The sequence below is a fragment of the Nematolebias whitei genome, chromosome 1 (genome assembly GCF_014905685.2).
Source record: "Nematolebias whitei isolate Nwh7 chromosome 1, NemWhi1, whole genome shotgun sequence".
In the NCBI taxonomy this organism is placed as follows: domain Eukaryota; kingdom Metazoa; phylum Chordata; class Actinopteri; order Cyprinodontiformes; family Rivulidae; genus Nematolebias; species Nematolebias whitei.
The window spans coordinates 35,648,191-35,666,728 of record NC_056498.1 but is presented as its reverse complement, the minus strand read 5'-3'; the positions used below and the strand labels follow the sequence as shown (position 1 = coordinate 35,666,728).

The 18,538-nt window shown below is 42.0% G+C and overlaps 2 protein-coding genes across 2 annotated transcripts in view; one reads left to right on the top strand and one right to left on the bottom strand.

Annotated features, from left to right (window-relative positions):
• Positions 1 to 12,070: 12,070 nt before the first annotated feature.
• gpha2 (glycoprotein hormone subunit alpha 2) lies at positions 12,071 to 14,714 on the top strand. Its single transcript, XM_037676418.1, has 4 exons — positions 12,071 to 12,115; positions 12,328 to 12,436; positions 14,310 to 14,494; positions 14,584 to 14,714. The coding sequence occupies exons 1-4, from the start codon at positions 12,071 to 12,073 to the stop codon at positions 14,686 to 14,688; spliced, it is 444 nt and encodes a 147-aa protein (XP_037532346.1). The 3' UTR covers positions 14,689 to 14,714.
• Positions 14,715 to 17,917: 3,203 nt separating this feature from the next.
• Positions 17,918 to 18,538, bottom strand: part of LOC119409388 — a 16,224-nt gene continuing 15,603 nt past the window's right edge. The window contains exon 9 of the mRNA XM_037676307.1: positions 17,918 to 18,001. Coding sequence (XP_037532235.1) covers positions 17,918 to 18,001 — 84 coding nt within the window. The remainder of the gene's footprint in view (positions 18,002 to 18,538) is intronic.

Sequence of the window (18,538 nt, the reverse complement as noted above, 5' to 3'; positions counted from 1 at the left end):
AGAACCCCCGAGTAGACCTTACCAGGGAGGCTTAAGAGCATGATTCCCCTGTAGTTGGAACATACTCTACGGTCCCCCTTTTTGAATAGGGGGACCACCACCCCGGTCTGCCAATCCAGGGGAACTTCCCCCGATGTCCACGCAATATTGCAGAGTCGCGGAAGCCAACACAACCCTATAACATCCAGAGCCTTAAGGAACTCCGGGCGAATCTCATCCACCCCTGGGGCCTTGCCACCGAGGAGCTTTTTAACCACCTCGGTGACCTCAGCACCAGAGATTGGAGGGCCTGACCCAGAGTCCCCAGGCTCTGCTTCCTCAGTGGAAGACGTGCCGGTGGGATTGAGGAGGTCTTCAAAGTATTCCGCCCACCGACCCACAACATCCCCAGTTGAGGTCAGCAGCACACCACCCCCACTATAAACAGTGTTGGTGGTATACCGCTTTCCCCCCTGAGACGCCGGACGATGGACCAGAATTGCCTAGAAGCCATGCGGAAGTCATTCTCCATGACCTCTCCGAACTCCTCCCATGCCCGAGTTTTTGCCTCAGCGACCACCCGAGCCACATATCGCTTGGACTGCCGGTACCCATCAGTTGCTTCCAGGGTCCCACAGGCCAAAAAGTCCCGATAGGACTCCTTCTTCAGCCTGACAGCATCCCTCACCGACGGTGTCCAACATCGGGTTCGAGGGTTGCCGCCGTGACAGGCACCGACAACTTTGCGGCCGCAGCTCCGGTAAGTTGCCTCGACAATAGAGGCACGGAACATGGTCCACTCAGACTCAATGTCCCCCACCTCCCCCGAAACATGTTCGAAGTTCTCCCGGACGTGGGAGTTAAAACTCCGTCTCACAGGAGATTCTGCCAGACGTTTCCAGCAAACCCTCACACTACGTTTGGGTCTGCCAGGTCTGACCGGCATCCTCCCCCACCATCGGAGCCAACTCACCACCAGGTAGTGATCAGTGGACAGCTCCGCCCCTCTCTTCACCCGAGTGTCCAAGACATGTGGCTGCAGATCAGATGAGACGATGACAAAGTCGATCACCGAACTGCGGCCTAGGGTGTCCTGGTGCCAAGAGCACATATGTACACCCTTATGCTTGAACAAGGTGTTCGTTATTGACAATCCATGACGAGCACAGAAGTCCAACAACAGAACACCACTCGGGTTCAGATCAGGGGGGCCGTTCCTCCCAACCACACCCCTCCAGGTCTCACTGTCATTGCCCACATGAGCATTGAAGTCCCCCAGCAGAACAAGGGAGTCCCCAGGAGGTGCACTTTCTAGTACCCCCTCCAAGGACTCTAAAAAGGGTGGATAATCTGAACTGCCGTTTGGTGCATAAGCACATAAGCACATAAGTCTGTGCAGCCATTTTATTGTAAATGAGAACTGGTCCTTAATGGACCCACCTGGAGCAGCAACATGTCGGTCACTCAGGGGGGAAAAAAAAGTCAAGATTTTGTTTTTATTTTGAAAATCGTAAAGATTTGACAAGTCAGAGATGGCAGAATAATATGGTGTTAAATAGGAGGCATGGTGTCATTTTGGTTTTGAATATTGCTTCACCTTAAACTATCACAACTTTTATTGCAAGGAAATCTTAAAATGTAATTTATTTGAATTACACCGTTGGGTTATATTTATTGCATGTATGATTCAATGCATCAAAATAAATCTAAAAGGTAACCGATCATTATAATAATTGTTTTATTTACATAATGACTTCAATTGCTGGATGTCCGACCCCTGAGCTGCTGGCTGTCAGTAACTGTGACCCACTGAGCACTTTAGTTGAATCGCCCTGTATTAACTGTTTCCAAAGAACACCACTTTAAAATATCTGAACTATCACTTTAGCACAGTGACATTCTGTCTCTTCTTTCTCGTGGATCGTCTGTGACCTTTTGAATTCATGTGGCATAAGTTTGGCATCGGCTCTTTTAACTTTTCAGGTTTTCGTTTAATAGTTAACCTATTCATCTTTGAACACACAGAAAAACAAACAAAAACGTAATTATAGTGTAGGGGAGTGGTGGAGCAGAGGCTAGAGAGGGTGGGCCTGTGAAGTCACCGGCTCAACTCCCCGTACTGACAACATAAAAGTGTGAGTGAGAAAGGTGAAAATCCTACACCTGCCTCCACCCTCATTTGTCTCACCCGGAGCCCTTGAGCAAGACTCTTAACCCCCACCATCTGCAGCCCCCTGCTCCACACAGAGGGCTGCGGTAGCGCAATGATCTGTGGTTGTGTCAGGAGGAGCATCCGGTGTAAGAAAATCGCCACGTCTTCGTGCGAGTTAGATCGCTGTGGCGACCCCTGAAGAAGGGAGCAGCTGAAAGAAGAAAGAAAAAAAAAGGTGTAACATTTAGAGTAAAATAAAAATAATAAAACAACATGGACGTCAACCACATGTTTGTGCACATTTATGATTTTTCACATGGGGATAAATGGGTCGACTGGATGTTGGAAAGAGGAAAACTTTACTTAACTCTCTCTTTGCTTTGTCAAAGTGCCTGAACACACACACACACACCACACCGTCATACCAGCAGACGGATATGATGTAACTCACTCAGATTAAAATAATAAGGCCAAAGTGGAAGCGGATGCGTTATTGACATCAGTCGGGATGCCTTGGTCTTCATAGCAACCAAAAGCGACAGGACCACGGAGCGATACAAACAACAGTCACCTCGCTGAGTCACACAACTCTGTGTGTGTGTGTGTGTTCACTGCTGAGGTGCTGCAGCTCATTCAGAATAATAATCTCGTGTTGACGTTGAATTTGAGGAAACATGTTGCAACAGTTCGCTGTCGACACACTAATAGTTGTGTGTTTTTGGGTGTGTGTGTGTGTGTGTGTGTGTGTGGGGGGGGTGATGTCACATGTTCTTTCCATTGTAACAACTGGAGTGGGAATATTTGTGGTAGAGGGGGCCATAAGATGATTGTTGTCTTTTTGTTCGCATGTATGAGCATCAACCCTCTCAGCTGAAAAATCAAATTAATTAATCCTCGACTTGATGCTTTAACAGATTTTATTCAGTCTTGACAACAGAAACCAATAATTTAACAGCTGGTCACAAATATATAAATAAATAAAGCTCCTCAGAAGAAAATAAACATATACTGAGATGATCATTTTGTTCTGTTACTTGAAAATTATTATGAATGAAATAATTGTTTGAAAAAAGGGGCAGATATAATAAGATTTTTTCTTCTTTCTGCTGCCTTTCATTTTAAATCTCTTGTATCTTTTTTTCTATATTGTTATGGAATTGTTTTGTACTTTTTTAAAATGAATAAACTTTATACCATACCATCATGAAGAGATGTCTCAAGTTCTGCATAGAGGAGATATTTGCACGACTACTAAAACTCTAAATAAAAATAATTTAGCATCTTTATCTTTGAACCACATTATTTGCTTGTGCTTGTTTATTTTCACAGATATTGGTGTGCTAAAGCCACGACCATTAAGCCAGAACCTCACTGGGCGGCCTCTGTTGGAGACCAGTGGACGACTCCAGGTTGAGAGAAAAGAAGCAGATTTTCTGCCACAGATAAACTAAATACTAAATATTTGTGATGAGGCAACCAGCGAGCTGTGCGGCTGCATTTTGAGCCACAGGATTTGGAGAATCACGTCTTGCAAACTATATTATTGGTCGTGTGCAATAATCTGTCATTTCAGTTTACCATACTTGGGATTTAGGTTCTTTGAAGGGAGCAGGATTTTGTGGATCTGTTCCCTTTAAAGACCCAAAAAACTTTGAAAGGTTCGCCACGTGGTACAGCAGGTGATGTGATGTATGAACGTATCACGTGACTTGTCAAGCACCCAATACCCCCTTCCCAGGGCTTCAATGAGCCGGATCTTGCCAGAAATTTCTTTTTTGACAGGGTGCATTCCGGTAACTGCTTGGATCCAGTAACTCTCAGGCCTACTAATAATAAAGTTATGAACAAATATGACCGTCTTGAATTAATAACATATTGGATATGTAATTGAAAATTATTACATAAACACTCATTTTAAACACAACAGCCACTTACGAGCTTCTTAATGTCATGTCAGAGCTGCCCCTTCAAATAAGCATTTCTGCTTCTACCCTTAAAAAAATATCCACCCCTAAAAGTACAGTCATGGGAAATTTAATTAAAAATGCAAAAACTTAATTGAACAGCACTACTAAATTGTAAATCAGTCTTACAGTTTAAGTGGGTCATTAATAAAATTATCATTATTTATTGAAAATATGAGAGAAATATTTGATGGGCGATCACGTGACGTTTCGAAACAACGGCGCCAATTTGTCAAAAATAACAGCAATCAAAATGTTGAAAACATAGTCCAATTTATTTTCATTTAAAAAATGTATTCTTATTGTACAACTAAACAACTGAGAATTGAAGCAATTGAATTGAAGCAATGGAGATACTACTTGACACAGGGGTGGGGTTAGGATGCGTGAGAGAAGTGGAGTGTGCTCTAATCACACAAGGAGAGATGTTTGTCAGGCTACTTCTTATTTCTCTAAAATAGTCATTGAATCAAGTGTTTACTTGTTCAAAAACACCAGACTGCAGGAAATGGCATCTACTATATTCAAATTTTTCTGGGGGAAGACCTGCAGATCCCCCCGACGGATTCAAAATTTTGTTCAAGGTAGATTTTTCCACCTGGATTATTGAGCAGGTGGCACGGTGGCGCAGTTGGTAGAGCTGCTGCCTCTCAGTGAGTAGGTTGCCCCCGTTCAGTTGGATTGTTTACCTGGATTATTGAGCATGAACTTCGATGACTGTTTCTTATTGTTTCCTTGCCTCTGAGTTTATGATTTAAGTTACACTTGTGGACTGAAGATAGATTTAGACCAGTTGTTCTTCTTTCGGCTTTTCCTTCATGTGTCGCCATAGCGAGTCATCCTCCTCCATCTCACTCTGTCCTCTGCATCCTCTGTCCTCCATATCCTCTCTAACTGCAGCCATACATCTCCTCTGTCGTCTTCCTGGCAGCTGCATTTCTAACATCCTTCTACCAATATATCCACTGTCCCTCCTCTGGACATGTCCAAACCATCTCAGTCTGGCCTCTCTAAGTTTATCTCCCAGTTGTTCAACCTGTGCTGTACCTCTGATGATCTCATTCCTAATCTTATCCATCCTTGTGACTCCTAAGAAGAACCTTAACATCTTCATTTCTGCCACTTCCTGTTCTTTCTCGTCTTTTTGTTCGTGTCTCTGTCTCCAGAACAGAAAACGTTGGTCTCACTGATGTCTAGCAAACTTTTCCTTTGATCTTTCCTGATAAACTTTTGTCACAAATCACTCCTGAAACTTTTCTCCATTCACTCCATCCTGCCAGGACTCTCTTCACATCTATACTACACTCCTTTTCCTGGACAGTGGACCCTAGACCTATTATTTGTAATCTGTCCATTTGGACATTCAGGGCTGCAGCCTTGAATGTTTCATGTCAGAGGAACCCTCCCATGCAGGTGTCACAGTGCAGCTTTTCACAGTGCAACAACGGTGCAGCTATTCTCAAATAAAATTTGTTGCAAATTGTTTCGAACATGTTCAAAATTCACGTATGAAGACTTTGAGCCTCGTGCGACTCACGTGAGGAAACTGAGAACTCTGGTGAACATTTTGACGCATTTCAGAAACTCTCACAAATGCGTTTCACTAACTAGTCACAGCCCAAAGAATTAAGCTAAGCTGTTATTTTGATAGAAATCGTGTAATATTTCAGCTGGAAGTGCCCCAGGCTGCACCAGAAGTGTTACAGCTAGCTGCTGCCATTAGTATTTGGGCCTGCAAACAGTCACAGAACTTTAATGTAAACCGCCAATGAGAAAAGATTTCTGAACCAACGTTTACACGAACCACTACGGACGTTTTGAAGCCGTTTAAAAAAGGACAACAACCCACGATGGCAAATGGACCGCACTTACTGTATATAGCTCCTTTCTATCTTGTCAAGATACTCAAAGTGCTTTACGCTATAATCTGTGTCCTCATTTACCCATTCATACAGCACTCTACTAGATCTATAAAAAGACTACAACAATCCCTTGCTACTTATTTATTAACCTTTATTTAACCAGTCAAATCCCATTGAGATCACAGATCTCTTTTGCAAGGGAGGCCTGGACCTGAAGGCAGACTAACATGCATGTTTTTGATCTGTGGGAGGAAACCGAAGTACCCGGAGAAAACCCACGCAAGCATGAGAAGAACATACAAACTCCACACAGAAAGACCCTATGTCCAACCGGGGATTGAACCCAGGACCTTCTTGCTGTGAGGCAACAGTGCTATCCACTGAGCCACTTCACGGTTAGACTTTCGCAAACTCGCTCTTTCGTGGTTTTTCAACGATTGTCAACTTTTATATTACTCGTGATTGGGGCGGCATAGGATAAAAATTTAACAGAAAAAAAAAAACGTTGGACAGGCGCCGCCATTTTGTAGTTTTCTTTCAGTAAGCCTATACTGAAATGCCAGTCAAAGAACTACACTACCCAGAAGCCAACAGTGCTTCTGGCCGCTGCTTTCTGCCAAAACGGAGGGAAAGTTTTGATCCGATCCGAACCTGACTAATAAGTTCGGTCCTTATTCATAGTGACTTCGGTGCTCAGTGGACGAGGAGAGCCGATCAGAGCCGGACCAGGACTACTTCCAGCCTCATCGGTCAATCGGAGTGCTGCTTGCCGGCCCAGAAGGCCTCTTGAGCAAGGAGGCGTTACTTTAGAGGTCCCGTGTTTTCTTACCTGGACTTTTTTCATCCGGATCTCTCTGGATTATTTGGACTCGATCGGGACCATTGTGTGGTTTTGTGCTGGCTCCCTGAAGATCCGGCTCTCTCCAAAAGCATCTGGTGCTCAACGGCTGCAGAGAGACGATCAGAACCTTGTCAGAACCGGACCAAGGCTGGTGAGTTCCCATAAAAAATTTTGCAGTGGCTACTGTGCGGTACATATACGTATAGTATGTTGTTAAAATGACGTAGGTTTAAGAGTTTAGAACATTGCAAGAGTGTGGGAAGGATTTCTAAAGCCTTAAAATATATAAATACTAAAATAAATATAACGTTCCTACTTCGTGGTTTGTCACCCATCGCGGGGGTGTCTGGAACGTAACCCCCACGATAATCAAGGGACTACCTAATCAGTGCTTTAGATCACATGGGGCACACATTGGAGGCAATGTTCAGCATCTTGTCCAGGGGCACTTCAACATGCGACTGCTGGTGGAATCGAACCCCCAACTGTCCCACTGGATGATGACCGCTCTAACAACTCAGCCACAGCTGTGACGATGGTTTCGTCAGTCCAGTCAGAAACAAACTAAACCTCCAAACTGAGGAGAATAAAAAGCTTTCTACAACAGGTAAGATAATAACTGTTCGAAACATTTACACAGAATGACGTTTTTAAAGATCTGAGCCGTCCCTGAAGTCTACAGCCTAGACTGGATGTAAGTATTTACTCTGACTGTTGTTCTGGCAGATCCTGATCATCCACTCCATGGTGAGTTCCGGTTGCTTCCATCTAGACGCAGGTATCTGCTGCCCAGATGTAGAACGAACAGACTGAAAAACTCATTCATCCCTGTAGAGATCAAACTTCTCAATGAACGCTGATGATTTCTGTTATTTTAATGTTTCAGTGTCTTGTCTAGTATAGATGTTTTCTATCTGCTGACTGAGAAACAAACTGGCCCTCTGGGATAATAAAGATTCTTGAACTTGACAAAGTCGATTTAAAATATATTTTAAAAATACAGGCACTGAGGAAGAGGAAACTCAGAACCAACTTTTAGCTCCGACAAACTGACCACAAGTTGACCCAAACCCACCGAATCTCCTGACCCCACCGTGACCTTCCTCCCACGGCTACACGCAGGAGACTTGAGGAGTCCAGATGTTCGATTTTCTTTACGCGTGAGTCTCCATACATGTAAGGAGGTAAAGCTGTGCCTCTGTGTGTGTGTGTACTGATGGAAAACCTAACCAGTTTTCCTCTGTGTCACCGCACTAAGTGGACCCGTGACGGTTTAAAACGAGCCGACGACGTGAAGGTAACGCACACCAGCAGGAAAAGGCTCAGGACAGAAGTTTTCTTGGGTTCAGCTCTGCAGGACGGCGGAGGAGAACTCTCTCACCTCTGTCCCTGTGGGCGTGTCGGGAGCTATATGAGCCTCGGCTCTCACCTGCGTTTCCATCCCTGCATGAAGCTCACCTGTCAGACGAACACGCCTGAGAACTCAGCTGTCCAGGTGAGAACTTTAACCATTTCTTGATAAATCCTCATTAACGCTCAGCTTGGTGGTAACTTTTGTTTTTAAACTGGTTTTATTGTGTCTTTTTTGTTTAGATTTGACATTTTGGGCTAATTAAGTCTTTGTTTTAACAGTTTATGGTTTGAAACATCCATTTAATAAACGTGTTTTAAATAAAGTTCATTTGATTTTACGACACATTAACCGTCTTTATAAACCAGATTAAACTAATTAAAAAAAAAGTTTCTAGATTGATGTTAAATATTAAAATATTCATAATTAGCTTTAATTTATATCGCTTGTATTTAACTGGTCAAACATGTTATATGTTTATAACATTATATGTCTGATTTTAATTCAAAATGAGTTTTACAGATTTAGGTTTTAATATGCCATCTATTTGATTATTGTACAATCAAACGTTGTAATTTTTAAATAATTTATTGTTTATTTTATAACAAACATCCTGCAACATCCACAAAAAGCCTCTTTGTCATTTTCAGTGTCTTGACTTAAATACAATGCAACATGATGTTATTCCTGTTTAAAAACATTATCGTTTTTTATTGTTGTTATTATTTGCGTCAATAATTGAGTTAATTGAACATAGAAACCTGGCAGGTGTGCACGACAGTAATTCATCGTTAAAGTGTTTAAAAACTACACGCTGAGGGTCCAGTCCAGGTTTCAGCAGCTACAGTCAGTTTTATAATTATCTGCTCAATAAAAGTTGCATCAGTTTGTTTAAAACTTTGATTTTTCTTGTTGACATTTTAAATATTTAGAAATCTGGACGTCTATAAACTTAAAATCTGTTCATGAGGTTTGAAGGTTCATTTTCAGCTTTTATTGTTGGAATTTTGGAGCAACATTAAAGAGTTCTTTCACTACGTTCAGTTTTTTTGATGATTGTGTGATAACATCAGATTGTAGTGATCAGTTCTGACAGCGTGAACTCGAACCCACAGGTGGTCGTTTCCTCGGAGTCTCCGAGTTATCGCCTCAAAAATGTGCCGTTATTATTATGAGGCAAACCTTCATCTGTGGAAATACTAGGATTTTCCCTTCACCGCCAACTAACTCTAAGTTACCCCCCCACACACACACACACACCGATGTACATCAACAAAACTGACTGACCTGTTCAGTTGGTCCTTATTGAGGTCTTGATGGCGTCCTCTGGGTCCCCAAAGCTGGAAAAAAGCTGCTGGAAAAGAGGTCAAAGGTCAGGTTCACCAACTTCCCAGGAAAAAAAAATACGTGTGTGTGTGTCTTTGTTTATGTTACTTTGTAAGGTCCATTTTTCCAACTTATTCAAGGATTCAAGGATTTTATTGTCATTCTCATCACATGTGGTACATGAGGTGGAACAAAACTATGTACATAGGGTCCCAGTTTCATCCAACAAAAACATAAATTGTAAAGAAAAACATAAGCTGAACTAAGAATACAATACATTCACTAAACTAAGAATACACTAAGCACTAATGGCACCAAAACAATGCGCCAAAACAACAGCAGCACGAACTTATACTACATTGTGAGGATCAAATCCCAGTCCTCATAAGAAGAAGTGCTGTTGGTGGGTTAGGGTTAGGGAAAAGGTCAGGGTTAGACTATAGGAATGAATGGAAGTCAATGCAAAGTCCCCATAAAGATAGCAAAACAAACCTGTGTGTGGTGTGTTTCTGTGTGTGTGTGTGTGTGTGTGTGTGTGTGTGTGTGTGTGTGAGTCAGGCAGTACTTGTTGTATACATGGACTTTGTTGGTTAACACTGATTAGTTTACTTTGCTTTGCAGACCATAAAAGGATAGTTCAGATCCATTGATGTAAAGTTCTTAGTAAAGAATATCTTACCTGTTGTAGATAGCTTTGTGACCAGCCTCAGTTCGAAGAAAGAACTCCAATCAGTTCAACTCTGACTGACTTGACAAGCCAATGACTAGTGAGAGCGAGGCCATAACGAAAGGAGATTAGTAGGTAAAGTTTATTTAAATAGCACCTTTAACTTATAAAAATCACAAAGTGCTTCAAAATAAAACATAAAACAATACGATAAAAACAGTACATGTACACAAAACAGTACCTAGACATAAAAGATAGTAAAAATATATAAAAACTAGCATAAACCTGTTAACTAAAAACTTGACTAAAAACATTTTCAGCTGCTTTTTAAAAGCCTCTCGACGCGTCATTAAAAAAACAAGTTCATAACAAAGACGAGGAAAAGAAACGATCCGCTCTGGTTCTGAACCGTCTGTGGAACAACATATAGTTTCTGCTTTGAAGACCTAAAGAGTTCGAGTTTGAAGCTTAGACGTTCAGGTGCCGATGGAGCAGAGCCGTGACAGATACCACCAATATTTAAAAATAAAAAATATCTGATTTAACAGGTAACCAGCGAAGAGACGTTAAAACAGGAGTTGTGAGTTCTTCTGTTGGTTCCAGTCAGTTAAGGACCTTTATGGACCACCTGAGGACAATCACGGCTTCGGTAAAGTAATTAAAGTAATTTATAAAAACAATTCCAGTTTTATGAATTTTACAGTCATTTATTCAAACACAGAGTTAGAAGCCTTCGTCTTTGCATTACAGAATTATTCCAGTGGCAAAACTAGGCGGCACCGTAAATACCAGTACTCAGAACTGAGCATTTTTAGAGTTTATTGAAAATCGTGGTCTTTGAATTTACATTTATTTACACTGAAACAAATCCAGTTTGTTTCTACAGCACGTTTAAAAACGAGTGCTGCACATCAAACAGCGATAAAAGAACGGACGCACAAGATTGGAAACAGTATGAAACAAAAATTACAAAAATAATAAAATAAAAATCAAAAAAAAGGTTTACTCCCACGCAGTAATCAAAGCCAACAAGTACAAATGTGTCTAAACAGAATTCTATGGTTGTTTGCAAACATTTAGAAGCAGCTAGCTGTAGCACTTCCTGCTCAGCCCGGGTCACTTCCTGCAGGAACATTGTAACATTTCTGCAGGATGACTTGTGTAATGAAAAGGCCATGTGAAGGTTAATTAACCAGCGTTAGCATAAAAGGCTATTAAATCCTTTGAGATTTGAGTCATTACTACACGTCAGCAATCTACTTTGGTCTCGGTTTTGCTCCGACTAGCCGTTAGCTCATCAGTCAAGTCAGAATTAAACCATATTTCTCCAAACTGAAGACGTTCAAAGAGCTACCTGAAACAGGTGAGATGTTTACTGTGCATAACTTTTCCTCAAATCCTCACTTCAAATGATCTGAACTATCCCTTTAAATACCATGAAGGTGAGGATGGTATGTGCTGTCATGTCTGCAGCTCCGTGTACATATTCCACGATGGTGTGTGTCCTCAGGTAACTGTGCAGTGAAGCAGATTGAAGCGATAGAGACAGGGATGTTTTAAATCACATCCGCTGAGACTCAACCAGGCGACACCTAGAGAGTCCTGCAGGAGGGGAAACCACCTACGTTCAGCAGCCGGAGAAACGGGGGCGCGGGGGGCTTTAATTTGAGAGGAAAACGTGAGCAGATGACGAAAATCGCACTTTGTCTCAGCCTGGAGAAAAAAAAAAAAGACACTAAATATCACGGTTTGAAGAGGTTGGACCCAGGAACGCAGACCGACTTGAGGAAGGTGAATAAAAACTTAGAAATTAATTAACAAAATAAAAGACTAAAAACAAAACAAAGGCGAACTGGACATGGCATGAAAACACTCAATGCTGGACTGCAGGTGGAGGGAAAACTGAGCGACTATATGGACAGGGGCTGATGAATGGAGTGAAAACACCTGGACAAAATGACAACTGGGAACAGGTGAGAGTGGGCGGGGCAGCTGAGGAAGAAGAAGTGACACAGGAAACAGAAAACAATAAACAACGAAGGAAAACTCTAAATAAACACAAAAAGCTCAAACAGATCCTGATGAACGATTTAGAAAAATTATCTTTAAAAAACAATTTTTATGATAAAACTAGTAGTTTTTTTTTCCCCCAACAGCGTCTCACCTCTCTGTTTGATCCATCCAGATGTTGCCATTCACCCTCTTCCACATCTGCCTGCTGATCTCGCTGCTGCTGCTCCTCTCGCCTCTCGCCTGGAGCTACGATGGCCTCACCCCAGGGTGTCACCCATATCGTGAGTCTGAGCAGAGTTCAAATAAAACTATCTGCAGAAAGAAACTGCATTATTGCAGGAGTCCTGTTCACAGTTTAATCAACAATCAGTGCTTTTAATAATGCCCTTCACAACAAGATAAAGGTCATCGAAGTGCTTCACAGCACAAAGTAAGAACAAACATTAGGAACAATGCAAACGATAACAGTAAATAAATGTTTAGAAAAGGGGATGAAAACACAAAAGTGTTATTAGATATTAAAAGCCTGCTAAAGCTGGTTCCAAAGTCTGGGTGGAGCAACTGAAGAGGTCCAAACTGCTTCAACATAACTGGTTTGAATTAGTGAGGCGTTAACAGGCTTCTGCACAACATGAAGAGGGGATTCAACCATTGAATCAGGTGTGTCAGAGCAGAGAAACACGTAAACCAGGAGGACAGCGGCCCTCCAGGACCAGGATTAGAAACTCCTAGTCTAGTTGGCAAATTTCTGTCACTTGTGTTTGTTACTGGACTGAGTTAAATCTGCATGGAACTAATGTTGGTAACATTTTATCTGCTTCAGTGCCTCTTTCCTGTGGGGTTCCGCAGGGCTCAATTCTTGGACCCCTTCTGTTTTTTCACTGTATCTGCTCCCCTTGCGGGCTAGCCTGAGGAAATATGGTCTTTCTTTTCACTGCTATGCTAATGATTGTCAGATTTATCTGCCCTTAAAACCCAATACCCGTAGTTCTTGCTCCATTCACCCTCTGTTAAAATGTCTTGATGACATTAAGGCATAAATGGCTTCAAATTTTTCAAGTTTTAAAGATCAGAAAATGGAAGTTATTGTGTTTAGCCCTAGTTCTACCACTATCTCTGTTGCTGTAAGCCTTGACTCTCTTGAGCCATATCTCAAACAGTTTGTTACAAATCTCTGGATGGTTTTAGACTCTGATTTTAACTCTGTTCTACAAAAAAAGCTCCTTCCAGTTAAGGCAGATAGCTTGGCTTATGTCAGTATCGACCAGATCTGACCTTGGAAAAAAATAGTCCACGCCTTCATTACAACCTGGCTGCACTACTGTAACATACTTTATGTTGGGGTCAGTCAGGTGTCCCTTTCACATCTCCAACTCATCCAAAATGCTGCAGCTCGGCTATTAACAGGAACTTATAGGTTTGATCATATTTCACCAGTTTTGTCCTCCCTTCACTGGCTCCCTGTATGTAACAGCATTGATTAAAAAATTTATCCTGTTGACCTTTAAGTGCCTAAATGTACGTATAAATAGCCTTGCACCTTCATATCTCTCTGACCAACTTCAACCATATGTTCCTTCTCGGGTGATGAAATCATCGGATCAGCTGCTTTTGGTTGTATCAAAAACCAGGCTGAAGCTCAGAGGAGATCGAGCTTTTTCAGTTGTGGGCCCCAAACTTTGGAACAATGTGCCCCTCAATATTAGACAGGCCACTTCACTTCCTGTGTTTAAATCTTTTTTAAAAAACAAATCTGTTCTCTCTGGCTTCTAACACAGTGTGATTTGATTTAGTATGTTATTGTTGTTTTTCATTTGATGTTCTTAATTAATTTTTTGTGTATTTTTTTCATTAAATTACTGCCATTCATTTTTATTAAGCACTTTGGTAACAGCTGCTATTTTTAAATGCGCTTTATAAATAAATTTGACTTGAAATGGAACTTCAAACCTGTTCATAGTATGAATGCAGTCATACAAAACTTACACCTGGGTATTTGTAAAAAATATTAACTGAAACATCTAAATTCCTTATTTTTTACAACAAATGAAACATTATAAATGTCTTTCTTTGCATAAATAAATAAGTCCAGGGTGGAAAACTTCTATAATGAGCCAAGTCGTAAACTTACGTGCACCTCCCCCTGTCTTGCAGCCTTCAACGTGACCATCCGCAGTGACCGGCGAGGCACCTGTAAAGGCACCCATCAGGTGTACGCTTGCGTGGGTTACTGCGAGTCCAGCGCCTTCCCATCCAGATACTCGGTCCTGGTGGCCTCCAACTTCACGCACAACATCACCTCCGCATCACGATGCTGCACCATCAGCAAGGACGCCAAGGTGGGAGGCAAACGAACGAAAGAGGAAACTGCCTCCTCTGTGTTTTTAGACAACTTGTTCAAACCCTGTGGGTCGTCTGTTTCCTTCAGGTCAAAGTTCGTCTGGATTGCCCTCGAGGTCGTCATCACGACGAAATAGAGATCCTGACAGCGAAGGCGTGTCGCTGCGACATGTGCCGCAAATCCCGCTACTAACGTTTCGTGACAGAACGCCTCAAGGCAAAGACTCATCTTTTGTTCCAAAAGACTAATCAAACCGACCAAGTAGACTTTAGTTCTTTAGTTAATTAGTTTCTTTGGACAGCCATGACCCGCCAATTCTGTTTTCTCTGAGAACTATGATTGACAGAAGGTCAAATTTATATATTTAGACAAATATTTGGGGGGCTGGGGTAGCTCGGTGCACAGGGCTGTAGTCTCGTAATCCTGAGGCTGCAGGTTTGAGCTCAGGTTACACAGGAAGGGCGTCTGGCAGCGTGTGATGTAATGATACGCCTAAGCCACGATTCGGTAGCGACCTCATTACGAGAGCCACAATTCAGCATAACAGGAAAGAGAAACAAATGCTAAATACAACACAACTTAAAAAGAAAAATCTCCAGCGGCAGAGACAAAAAAAATCCAAATCACTCTTGGTTGGGAAGCTCTAAGGATTTGTCAGCGCATAACCAAAATATAACATAAAAACGTTAAATGTTACTGTCTTTTCCATCCAATCTGAACCGTAAACAGCAACTCACTGGCCAAGCATCAAACAAAAATGAGTTTTATCTTAAAAACAATATAAATAAAACAAAAAATATAACAGTTTGTTTCAAGTATTTTGACTGTAACTTGAAAAATAAAAAGCAACACAGAACTAAAGAGCTCCATCCATCCATCCTCTTTCACTTGTTCCGAAGTCGGGTCACTGGGGGCAGCTTGAGCAGGGGTGCCCAGTCATCTCTTTCCACATCCACCTCTTCCAGCTCTTCTAGGAGAAACCCAAGGCGTTCCCAGGCCAACCGAGAGACATAGTCTCTCCAGTGTGTCCTGGGTCTTCCCCAGGGACTCCTCCCAGTTGGACATGCCCGAAGCACCTCCCTAGGGAGGAGCACAGGAAGCATCCTTACCAGATGCCCAAACCACCTCAACTGGCTCCTTTCGATGTGGAGGAGCAGCAGTTCTATGCTGAATCTCTCCTGGACAACTTCTCGCCCTATCTCAGAATGCTTTATTGTCCTTGCACAGTGAAGTACAACAAAATTACTTTCTGTACAGCAGTCCTAAAGATGGACAGGGGGCTGCAGCTTCTAAGATGCACTGCCCCTGTTGCTTAGATAAGAAAAGGGGAAGAAAACATGCCAGTGCAGGTAATGAGTTTTAGGGAAGGTCATAGCACAGCACAGACCAGAGCACACACCCCCCAGCCATAGTCCTGATAAGAGGTGTTTGTTTATCAGCCAGCTCGGTTGAGTTCTGTCACAAGTCCACGAACTTGGGAAAGGGAGGGGGTGAGGAGGGGGACAGAGCTTCTTTGTTTCCATAACATCCAAGAATTCGGAAGGTATGCAAAAAAGGGGGTTCTGTAATAGGTACACAAGACAAAAGAGCAAAAGGAGAGAGGTATAAAAAAAGATCTCTCACACCGTATCCTTGACAGGGCACGGTTTGAGGCATCAAAAAAAAAAATCTACCACAGCAAAGCAATATAAATAGACATAATACATGACTGTCCGTGTTTGTCGAGAGCGAGAGAGGAAAAGAAATTCTCCAAGGGAGAGTCCAGCTACCCTGCGGAGGAAACTCATTTCAACCGCCTGTATCCACGATCTCATTCTTTCGGTCACTACCCAGAACTCGTGACCATAGGTGAGGGTAGGAACATAGACCGACCGGTAAACAGAGAGCTTTGCCTTACTCAGCTCCATCTTCACCAAAACGGGCCGGCACAGAGTCCGCAATACTGCAGACACTGCACCAATCCATCTGTCAATCTCGCGCTCCATTCTTCCCTCACCCGTGAACAAAACCCAGAGATACTTGAACTCCTTCACTTGAGGCAGAACCTCACTCTTGACCCAAAGAGACCAATCCGCCCTTTTCCGACCGAGGACCATGGCCTCAGATTTGGAGATAAAACGCGTATGAACATTTTCAACAAATACGTGCTTGTCTGGAAAGACAGAAGATATTGATTTATAAATGACTTGCCACAGTATTTTTCAAAGCGCTGATTACATAACACAACTGCCTGCCGTACCTGCACCGCTGCAGGTAACTCCAACCAACGTTAGGAGCAGCTCTAATTTTTCAGATTAAAAGCAGGGTTGACAAAAATCCAGACGCTCTTCGCTAAATAAACTGGACCAAAAGATCTCAAAACAATTAAATTTAGATCCGGATACATTTGTGGTAGTTTATTTTTATTTAATAAAGAATGTGAGTGTGATCTTGTTGTGTTGTTTTTCTGAGATGTTTGAGTGTAAAAAACTTGATGGATCAGATTTAAATGAAAGGCTGTAAATACCATTCTGTCACACCACAAACACTGATGAGTCATTACAGTCTGAGGTTATTTAGAGTGATCTGTACAGAAAGATAATAGTTTAGTCATTTGTTTTTTCACTGATGCGTTAGACAAAAATATTCCATCATTTTTTAAACAAAAATAAAGGTCAAATGTTCAAGAAGTTTAATTTTTTGCAAATAACCACTATTCACAAACAGAAGACCAAAAGAATGTACAAAAACATATTTAACGTTGTGAATTTGAACATTTTGTAAATAATTTCTGACGCTCAAAGCAAAGATTGTTGGGAATGTCCTTTAAATTAAAATTCAAATAATGCACTGTACACTTTGTGATAAAGTTTTGTGTCAATAAATATTCGTTTTGCACCGTTAATTCAGTGGATTTGTTATTTTTTTACATATCGACTTTAATATTTCTCACTGGTAACTTTCATGGCTTCTGAAAATGAAAGGGAACAAGTTTCTGCAAAGAGAGAGAAAAAACAGACATATGGATTATTTTTAGTTTATAAATTATACACATGAATACCTCTACAGTAGGTTCAGTTTAACACGATCGACATGAACAGTGTCTCACACCCAACAAAGTCTTGTCAGTCCTTAATCTGCCTGAGAACGTTTGGCATCTGTCACACCGGACTTGTCACGGGATTATTAATCTGTCTGTGTAAATAATAGGTGGATTTCCCCGACACTTTGTAATCTCTGACAACTTCTTGCTTCCACGTCAACGGTACAAATCAGCTCTTGTTTCTGCTGTGGGCCTAAAAGTCAATCACATGGTGACATCACCACTATCCTCGCAGGTGAGAGTTATCTCGCCGTGGGGAGAACAGTTTATAGCTCACTTTCTAACATTTTGTCTGATAATACGTGTCAGTGGGAGGGGGGAGATGGGGGGAAGGGGGTGTCACACTAACCTGGCCAGTCGCGTGAGAATCCCCGGCCTCGTAGGCGTCCTTTCCCCCTCAGGTTCCTTACGTATCACCTCAGGCTGCAGAAGAAATCTCAGTCACAGTAAAGCTAAAGAAGCCACTATGTAATGCAGGTACAGCTAAAAATATATAACATCATACCTGTAACTTAACCCTAAACATGATGACTAATGGTATTGTTGCATTGTAAGGCCCGGTCCGGCCCAAGTCTTCCCAAGTGCTGCACAGACTTGGTTGTTTTTGCATATACAGTAGTCCATCGCTACTTCTCAGTTCGACTGTCGCGGACTCGCTCTTTCGCTGTTTTTCAAAGTAAGATTGGACATGATGCACAACTGGCTGATTGATGGATGAGCTGCACGAATGGCATGGATTGTTTATTTAAAATGAATAATTTAAAATTATTTAGCACCTGCTAAATATGCAGGGAGAAGCTCCTTCCTGCTGTGTCATGATCTCCGCTCTCTGCCACGCCTACATTTCTCCTCCGTGCTGCAGCAGCTTCATGAAGGGTTAACCCTTTGATGTCCTGCTGCGCTTCTCTTCTCTACAATTTAAATACTGTAATATTTTAAATAAACAATCCATAAAATGAA

Coding starts and splice junctions, on each gene's coding strand:
- gpha2 (XM_037676418.1), top strand. CDS start 12,071: ATGAATGGAGTGAAAACACCTGGACAAAATGACAACTGGGAACAG. Junction 12,116..12,327: donor AAAATGACAACTGGGAACAG/GTGAGAGTGGGC, acceptor TGATCCATCCAG/ATGTTGCCATTCACCCTCTT. Junction 14,495..14,583: donor CCATCAGCAAGGACGCCAAG/GTGGGAGGCAAA, acceptor TGTTTCCTTCAG/GTCAAAGTTCGTCTGGATTG.